The following is a 9665-nucleotide window of genomic DNA, read 5'->3' as shown; positions in this document are numbered from 1 at the left end:
AAAAAAAAAGAAATAATTTGCTGAGTGTGGTGGTGCATGCCTTATAGTCCCAGCTACTTGGGAGGCTAAGGTGGGAGGATCACTTGAGCCTGGGAGGCAGGGGTTGCAGTGAGCTGAGATGGCACCACTGTACTACAGCCTGGGTGATAAAGAAAGGCCCTGTCTCAAAAAAAAAAAAAAAGAATTTTCCTTTGGCCACAGCATGCAAGATGACCTTTGGTGGAGGCAGGTAGGTAGAGCAGGGAGGGGCCTGCTACACAGTTCAGGTGAGAGACAATGCTGCCAGAGTAAGGGTCGTGGAGAGACGTGGATGGGCTGAGACATTAAGAAGGGCACTGGCAGGACTTTACAACTGATTGGATGTGGGAGTAAGAGGAACAGAGGAGTTGAGGCAGAGGCTTAGATTTGAGGCTCGGTGAATAGAAGTGTTGTTGCTGGGAAGCAGGTTTGGGAAGGATCAAGAGTTACTTCCCAGTGGGAATGTGAGCCCATATGTGGGCTGTATCAGGGGAAGTGTTTGAAGAGGTACGGGCCCTCCTCAGGAAGCATGGCCAGACCTTGAAGGCAGAGTGGACCGTCCTGTCTGACCTCCCTGGGAGGAATGCCCTTGCAGAGTCTGAGTTTTCCAGGACGTGGCTTGGGAGGTGCCTCTGACCTGCCTAGAGTCTCTTTGGAAGAGGGTCAGGCTTCCACCCCAGGGTAGCCTGTCCTCAACATACTCTGGAAGAGGAAGCCCTTGGGCTGAGAGAAGATACTTATGAAAATTCCACTCCCATAGCCTGATGTCTGCCAGTGGGCTTCGAATTATTACTGCTGGGAAAATACTAAACAGCAAATCTGAGGTTCGTCCATTCCTTCCCACTCCCCTTTGCTGGGCTGACCTCAGGCTAGTTACAGATCATCTCTGGGCCTCAGATTCCTCCACTGGGCCCTAAGGAAGACCAAGGAGCAGTGCAGGTAGCAACATCCTTCCCCACTCCCACAGGATGGGGAATTGTATGCCCTCAGGAAAAGCCAGGGAGGGGGAGCATGCCATCTTCAGGAACCTGAGGCTGTACGGAAAATGGCTACACTGAGGCCAGAGGCAAGGATGCCTCTGGAACACCCATGTGCAAAAGAAAGCAGGCCCCATCCCTCTCCCAAATCCAAAGGACTCTGAAGGCTCAAGGTATAGTCAAGGAAGCTGGAGAAGCCAGAGGCAGAGGTGTCTGATGGGGGGAGGCAGAGCCTCTCCCTCTGTCTTCCGTAGGATGTGCTTGAGAGTCTGCATGAGGGGCTGGGTCTGTGTGTGGGAGCATGTCAATGTCTGAGGCTGCAAATCTGTCAGAGTGCACACGTCTCTCTGTGTGTGTCACAGTGTCTGTGTGGCTCTCACCTTATACCCCTTTTCTCCTCCCTGCTCTGTGCTGCCTTCTCCACAATTCTCTGTCTCCTGGGGTCCTCCCTGTTCCCTGTTCTTATTGGGTCTCAGACCCAGACTATGCCCCCTCTTTTATTTCTTCTCATTCCCTCTAGATCATCAGAAGGTCAAAGCTGAGCCTGGGCAAGATAATGAAACCCCGTTTCTACATAAAATTTAAAAATTAACCAGACATGGTGGCATGTGCCTGTAGTCCCAGCTGCTCAGAGGCTGAGATGGGAAGATCACTTGAGCCCAGGAGGTTGAGGCTGCAGTGAGCTGTGATCAAGCCACTGCACTCCAACCTGGGCAACACAGCAAGACCCTGTCTCAAAAAATAAACAAATAAATAAATAAATAAATACGAAATTAAGAAAAGAAGGTCAAAATTGGCAGTGCCCTTTAAGACCATCCCCTTATTTCAGTGAAAATAGAAATTGAGAGAGAGGAGAAGACTGGCTCAGGGTTACATAGCAGGTCAGTGGGAGGGCCCAGATGAGCACTCAGGCTGAATCCGTGCCACCTGCCTGGGCCACCGTCTCCAAATCATGGCTATTCTTGTTCAGCACAGACCTTTTCCACCCACATCTGCCCTCTGGGAAAATCAGAGCTCTGATCTCCCTTTTGGCCCCAGTGGAAACATCTGGGGCCACAATCTCTGATACCCAGGAGATAGTCACCCCTAGGGGTGCCCACCAGCACCTCTGAGCCAGCAAGTCTACAGCCAGACTCGCTCCCAACCAGAGATGGTCAGACTGTCTCTGTTGCCCCTTCCTTCTCTCCCTCATCCCTGGGGTATGGGGAACACAATCTTAGCTACCTTCATTTTTTCTCTTCCCTTTGCCCTAGGTCTAACTTGCCATCAAGTCCTGTTGTCTCTTATTTTGAAATGCTGTTGGTACCTTCATTATGTCCATAGCCAGTGACACAGCCGAGGGGCTGAAGTCAAACTATGCTCTTGCCCATGGGGCTTCCCTGCCTGGCAGGAAGTGCCTTTCTTTTGATTCCTCTGTTAGGAGGGAATGGCTTTTTCCCCCCAAAAGGTACAATGTAGGCTAGAAGTAGCCATGCCTATGGGTCCCCTGAAACTCCAGAATCCTCTAGAATCTGGTCTCAAAGTGCCCACCTATCTAGCCTCAGCTCTCATTGCTTACCTCACCACCAAATACTCCTCTCAAGCCAGCCTTCTCACAGCCAGACACGCCTCACCTCTTTGCTAAGCTATTTTCCTCTCCCCTAATATCCTTTCTTCTCTCCTGGGCTATAATCAGTCTTCAGGGCCTGGTTGAAGCCTGCTTCCTTATGATCAGCCTTTTCCAGTCTGGACAGTGGAGAGTCAGCAGCCTGGGCTGAGCACTTTGGGCATGAGTCAGTCCCCCACAAGCATGTAGACTTCAGAGCTCTCTGACCCTCACCTGGTGCTGTAGAATCCCAGGATGCAGTCTGACTTGAGACAGGTCTTTGCATTAAACCCCTGTCTGAGTCAGAAAAAAAACTCTCCAGACCTTTTTGCTCAATGGCAAGGAGTTGATCCCCTCCAATATGCCCCAGTCCACTTTTGAGCAGGTTGAAGGGTGAGAAAAGTTTATTTTTCCCATGGGGGAAATAAAAGTGCTTTTCCCTATGCACTCACTTCTCTCAGTGAGTGCTTAGTCCTCACTGGGTCTGGGACTCATAAGAGCAGGGGGTTTTCTCTCTTATAGCTCCCCTACCCTGGTTCCCACCCTGCCTTCTGTGCCTACACAGAACTGTCCTGCGGAGACATAGTGGCAATGCCTAGGACACAGTGATGTTCAATGAATGTCTCTTGGTGGATTACATAAGAGGTGCAGAACCCCCTTCTTCCTCCCTGGATCTATGTCAGGCTGTTTTGTTTATCTGCGTTCTTCTGCTCTCACACCCACTTCAGAGACAATGGAACCCAGACCTAGGGAAAGGAAGGGTTCACCCAAGGCCAACTATAGCCCATCAGCAGCAAAGTGAAGGCCAGAACCCAGCTGGGGACAATGCTCTGCTGGAGCTGTGGCCCTGCTGAACCTGGGCAGGCTCCTCTGCTTACCTCTTGAGGGCTATCCTCCAGCTGTGAAGGAGCTGAGACTGCCCCATACACAAAACCACTGCCCCAGCATGCCCAGAGGGTTCTTCAAGAGGGCTAAGGGCTGTGGGGCTTGAATGGAGAGGTGGCTGAGGCTTTGAATGGGAGGGACTGAAGGAAGCAATAATCCCACACCCTCACCCAGCTTCAGAGGAGCCGGTGCTGAGGCGGTTGCCATAGTGACAGTAGCTCCCTGGTCAGGAGATTTTCTCTTTCCTCTCCTCCCTTTGCTCTTCCCCAAGCAGCAGCAATAGCAGCAGCAACCAGGTCTTTTCCCTCTCCTTCTTAATGAGAGGCAGGGGATGACAAACAAAGAGTAAGCCCTGATGGTCACCTTCAATTTGGAGCTGTCCATGTCAGGATGGGCTAGTGGTCTAGGAGGGACTCCTAATAGAAGGGGCCTAGAGAGTGTGTAGGAGGAGGTAGCCTGTATCTAGGCTTAGGTAAGAAAGAATGTGCCTTCAGTGAGTTCTAAACCAACCCCGCCCCCCTCAGGCCTCCTCTCTTTAATGTCCTCTTGGTTCAGGGTTCTGTTTTTCCATAATCAGCCATAGAACCAGGGTGTCTTAGTACCAGAAGGCTGTTCAAGTTCATCTCACCCAGTCTACCCTCTCTCTTATACCCCTCCCCATTTTCATGAAGGATCAGAGAGGGAAGTGACTTGGCCAAAGTCAAACTTTGGCTGTGCAAGATATGAACCCAGCTCATCTGCCCTCCAGGTATAGTCCACTTTAGGGCCAGGAGCAACACAGCCCACATGGCACTTTGGCAGGGTCCACACGGAGCAGCAGGAAGATGGAGAGAGGGAGCAAATAGTCATACAAATTAGAGAGATATTTGACAGGCAGAATGAGAGGACTTGGTGCCTGACTGTGAGCGGGGAGGGAGGAGGTATGGAGGTTGGGGCCTTGGCAGCAACTGGACTGACAGGGCATGGGTGGTCTGCTGGGCGTGGTGTCCTTGGTTCATCCTCCCGTCAGCATGAGAGTTGCCAAATATGGGGCCTCTGCCTAGCACGGGGGGCCACTGAGGAGGGCTGTCGAGACTGTCTGTGAGGAGAAAAACTGGGGAAGGGGCATTGTCCCTCCCTCAGGTATGCTGTGGTCTCTGTCAGCTTGAGGGGTGGTAAGTGGGGACAGTGTCTGAGGACAAGGAGAAGGCAGCGCTCTGTGGAGGGGGAGGCTGTCTTTGGGGGCAGGGGCTCCCTGATGAAAAGTGGCTAGGGGCTATCTGTGGAGGTGGGAGTTTGCCATGGGGCTGGACAGACAACCCATATCCAAACAGAAGGGAGGGTGACCAGCGCCTGGAGCTAGCACCAGCGCCACCACACCCCCAGATGTATGTGTGTGCACCTGTGTGCGTGTGTGTGTGTGCATGCGTGTATGTTGGGGGCCAGAGCAATGGTTGTTCTCACCTGAGCTGGGGATAAGGAGGCGGCTCTGCCTCCTCCTCTGCACCCATGGGCCTGGACTGAGGTGGGCGGTCTCCTGCCCAGGGGTGGGTTCTTCAGTTGCTGCCGCCTAAGGCGGAACCACGGGTCGGGGAGTTGAATCAGGGCAGGACATGAGGATGGGAAGAGAGAGTGGAGGGGGAGGGGGAGGGGGCCAGGGCCTCCGCCGGGTGGGGTTGTTGCCTTGAGGATCCGGTCCCACTCGCATTACCTGAGGCCGCTCGCCGGGTCGCTGGATGGCTCCGAGCCTCGGCGGGCCGCGGGGACCGAGACTGGCTCCCGGGCCGGCAGCTGTGCTCTCCGAGGTCCGCGCTGGAGCCGCCTCCCAGATCTTGTATCACTATGTGCCTCCCGAAGGCGACACGTTTTGCATAAGCCCCGCCCCATCCCGGGCAGGTTGCACGGCTATTGGCTCCTCTGGAGCGGAGTGGCAGGCGGGGTTTCAGGTGGGGACCGGGTGGCCAGCGAGGCCCGGCCGCAGGAGCGCGCCCCGCCTTCCCGCGCTGACCTTCCCGGAGTCGCCGGGAAGCGGGAGGGCTGCACCCCCATCCGCACCCCTGCCCTGAGGCTCAGCCCCCGGCTTACAGGTCTGGGGTGAAAAGGGTCGACGATGGAAGTGGATTCTCAAAAACAACCTCACCGTTGCTATGGAAACGGGAGAACCACAGCCGAATCTCTAAGCTTCCTTTCCTGGGCCCCAGCATGGGTGGGGGCGGAAGAGGGGATGAATCACAAGATGAGACCCCCCCCTCCATATCCCAGCCGAAATTGGAGGGGGGCAATGAAGAGCTGCGGAGGAGCTGGGTGGGAGAGGGAGGAGGCGGGTGGTCAGCAGTCCACGCCACTGTGTCCCCCCTCCCCACGCACCCACTCCCTTCACGCCGTGGGGCAGAGAGGAGGGTGCTGGGTGCGCGCGAAGAGCTCGGTATGGGTGGCGAAGTCCCCAGACTCTACCTAGCCCCGCGCTAGTCGTGGGTTCCCTCCAGCCACCCCTCCAGCCCTTCATTCCGGTCCCTCCCCAGACGGGCCCTCCTCCTTTCTCACGGACCCCAAAGAGGCCTCTCGCGTTCTCCCCCAGAAGGACCCCTATGCCTACCCATGGATCCTCCATTCCCCACCCTTCCGTCTTCCCGTCCCGTAGACAGAGCCGGTCCCCAGCCGCCGCCAGTCTCCGGCCTCGGATGTTGACACAAACCCGAGGCGGTTTACACTGAGCGGGTCTGGAAGCTTTCAGGGCCTCGGCAACACCTCCTCCCCGCACTCGGGGGTCTCCCCAAAGCCCGGCCCGGCCGCCTGGGCTGCACTGGCGTCTGAGAGCTCCTGACACAAGGCGGTTGGAAGGAACCCTTTTAAGCCAAACTGGGGGCAAAAGGGGAGCAGATATCCCCGGGCTGGGCCACGTGCGGGGAAGGGACTTCTAAGGATCTGTCAAAAGTCGGGGCAGGCGGCTGGGGATTGGCCTAATGGGAGCGCGGACGCTGAAGAGCAGCGGTGAGAGGCGGGGCTTCTGTCCGCGCGGCGAAGGTAGAGGTGGGCGGGGCGGGACGATGGGGGATGGGGTCAGACCTGCCGCGAGCAGGGGCGAGGCTTCTGGAGCTGGTCCCAGAAACGCCTGGGCCAGGCTCGCTGGGGGAGGAACCCGTGGACGTCCCTTTTCTTTAGGAACTGTCTCGTTGCCCCTTGAAACGGTTTTGCTCTACCATTCTCGCGGCTGCGGGCTATGCCTTCTCTCTGCGGCCTTAGCAGGGGGCTGACGGCTCCAAAGAACCTGCAGCTGAAGGAGGAGGGGCATCCTTGGCACTATGGGTTGGTGACTCCTGAAAGACAGGTGTTTGAAGTTCTAAATCTTTCACTTCCCTGATACCTTCTCAGCTCTGGGTCTTGGGGACCCAGAGATGAGCAAGAACCCCCTTGCTCACGGTTAACCATAATCCAAGGCGTGAAGAAGTGGGGAGAGGCAGCACGGGTTACTAGAAGTGGTATCTGAAACCCTAACACTGACTGACCCAAGTTCACATTGCTAACATTGAGTCTCATTTTTGCCGATGATTCCATTTATGACCATGGGCAAAACCCTTCTCATTCTGGGCCTTCCAGTCTGTGAAATGTGGGAGCTGGCACAGGAGGTCCACAGGAGCAGGGGGAAATTTTCAACTAGGGGGGTGAAGAGAGACTGTCCCTTGGACAGAAGTATGTGGACATGAATCTGACTGCGCCACTTAGAGTCCTGAGCCCTTTAACAATAGCTAATGTGTATTGAGAGCTTACTTTGTGCCAGGTGCTGTTCTAGCATATTATATATATTACTCAATTTATTCCCCATAAGAGCTCTGTGAGGCAGGTTCTGTTATCACTCGGACTTAACAGATGAGGAAATCGAGGCACAGAGCAATTAAGTGACTGATCCAAGTTCACATTGCTAGTAAAGAGAGCTCCAGCGCTGGGATTTGAACCCCAGCAGTCTAGCCTCAGAGCCCACACTCCTAATCAGTACACAATACTGCCTCTCCTTATGGTCCTTCAAGTCCTTAAGGGTAAGGAGCTTAGATTGAAATATTTGTTTCTGATTCCCCAAGGTATTACAAAGGTAAAATCCAACCTCCTGGGAGCAGCCCCTCTGTCTCAGATGAACAAGACATGGGATCCCAGCAGTACAGTAAACTGGAAGTAGTGAAAACAAGAAGGCCTCCTGGGCTGGGTGTGGTGGCTCAAGCTTATAATCCCAGCACTTTGGGAGGCTGAGGCGGGTGGATCACTTGAGGTCAGGAGTTCAAGACCAGCCTGGCCAACATGGCAAAACCCTGCCTCCACTAAAAATACAAAAAGAATTAGCTGGGTATCATGGCCCATGCCTGTAATCCCAGCTACTCAGGAGGCTGAGGCGGGAGAATCGCTTGAACCCAGGAAGCAGAGGTTGTGGTGAGCTGAGATCACACCACCGCATTCCAGCCTGGGTGACAGAGTGATACATTAAAAAAAAAAAAAGAAAAAGAAAAAAAAAGAAAAAAGAAAAGGAAAGGAAAGGAAAAGAAAAGAAAAGAGCAGCTCTCCTGAACTGCAAGGGGGCCAGAGTAGGTTTCTCCTGGCCATCCTATCCACCAGGCATGACTACCCACGCTGCCTCACCCATGAATCATCCTGAGACCATGTGACTGTTCCTGAAACTGCCAGTCATAACCCAGCTTCACCTGTTCATCATACTCAACTTTGAAGCCCTGATATTGGACTCTGCCTCTGTCCCCTTCAGTTTGATGTTTAAAGCAATAGCAGCTGACATTGACTGAGTTGCTTCACTGTGTACCAGACTCTCTGCCAAGTCCTTTATCTGCATCATCTTGCTTAATCCAGAAGATGACCACTTCCAGGGATGATATTAAAAATATCTAACACTCCATACAGGCATGAGCATTATCAATCAGAACGGATACTGGCCTTAGTGCTAGATCAAGGTCTTAGTAGCTCTCTGTTCTGCCAAGAGCTAACATTTAGGTTATTGGATCAGTAAGGCAGGCAGGGAGAAGTGAGCATAGCGAGGAGTCAAAGGCTATGGCTGTTTACCAATCAATTTGGAAGTACTTTAATGTTTTAACAACCAGTTTAGCTGTACCAGTGCGTAGGGACTGAATTTCAGCCCTTGTTTCATTACTTTATTTCATGGCAGAGGATGGAGCCTCAGAAAGGTTAGACAACTTGTCCATTGTAACATAGCTCATTAGTCAAAGAGCTAGGATTCCAACCTGGGTCTGACTTCAGAGCCCACACTCCTAACCACTGGCTGACTTGTGTTCCTGAGAAGTGGTAGCATCCAGAATTGAGTTGGGATTTCCACTATTATGAGCCAGAAGAATGTGGTTTAAGTTTTGGGGCTTTGTCATGGCCTTACTGTTCTCAGGCTTGGAGTCTTGGCAAACACCTGTTCCACGTTGGTGAAGGAGCAGGCTCTGCAGAATGAGGAGGCAAGATCAAGCTGCACCGAAGGACAGGGTGGCTGTGCAGGAGGCCCCACAAAGGGGCACAGAGGGAAGTGAGCCCAGCAGGGTTTGGGTGAGGACAGAGGTCTGCAGACAGTGGCCACTTCAATTTGTTTCATTTAAGTGCTAGCATTCCTCTCCTCCTTGGTCCTGAACAGTGCCTTTATGATGGATAGTGCCTTAGTGATTCCCTGGGTTTTCTCTGCCTTGGCTAGTGCAGCTTCATGACAGCTGGAATTCCCCTAGGTCTTAGACAGTTCACTGTCTTCTTTGTGGCTGGGAGAGAGTGAGATCACCAGAGTTGGGTTCCTTCCTTTTACGCTATTGGCTAAGCAGGAATTTTTTTTTTTTTTTAATTTCCAAAATAAGAAATCTCTCTATTATCTGGAAGGAGAAGGAGAAGGAAAAGAAGAAGAAAAGAGAAAGAAAAGAAGAAGGAAGAAGGAAGAAAGAAGAAAGAAGACGACAACTACACAAAGAGTGGAAGTTCCCTATAACTCCTTGCATGATAACTCCAGGGGACCTTGTGGTTTTGCCTGTCCTGAATCTGTTCCCTCTTCTTCTATTGGAGAAGCCATATGTATAATGGGTTAAGTGCACAGACTTACAGCCAGGTGCCTGGGTTTGCATCCCACAGTTGTCACTTACTAGCTGTGTGACTGCAGGCACATTGCATTACCTCTCTGTGTGTCTGTCTCTTTATCTGTAAAATAGGGATAATAACAATAGTATTGGCCAGGAGCGGTGGCT

At 52.9% G+C, this 9665-nt stretch overlaps 1 protein-coding gene across 1 annotated transcript in view; it reads right to left on the bottom strand.

The window, feature by feature from the left end:
- Positions 1–2307, bottom strand: part of HPCAL4 (hippocalcin like 4) — a 4439-nt gene extending 2132 nt beyond the window's left edge. The window contains exons 1-2 of the mRNA XM_011977697.1: positions 2302–2307; positions 2029–2057 (exon numbers count right to left, since the gene is read on the bottom strand). Coding sequence (XP_011833087.1) covers positions 2029–2057; positions 2302–2307 — 35 coding nt within the window. The remainder of the gene's footprint in view (positions 1–2028; positions 2058–2301) is intronic.
- Positions 2308–9665: the final 7358 nt, after the last annotated feature.

This window comes from Mandrillus leucophaeus, unplaced genomic scaffold, assembly GCF_000951045.1.
Source record: "Mandrillus leucophaeus isolate KB7577 unplaced genomic scaffold, Mleu.le_1.0 Scaffold182, whole genome shotgun sequence".
Classification (NCBI taxonomy): domain Eukaryota; kingdom Metazoa; phylum Chordata; class Mammalia; order Primates; family Cercopithecidae; genus Mandrillus; species Mandrillus leucophaeus.
Note: the sequence above shows the minus strand (reverse complement) of the source record. Positions and strands in the feature narration are given on the sequence as shown.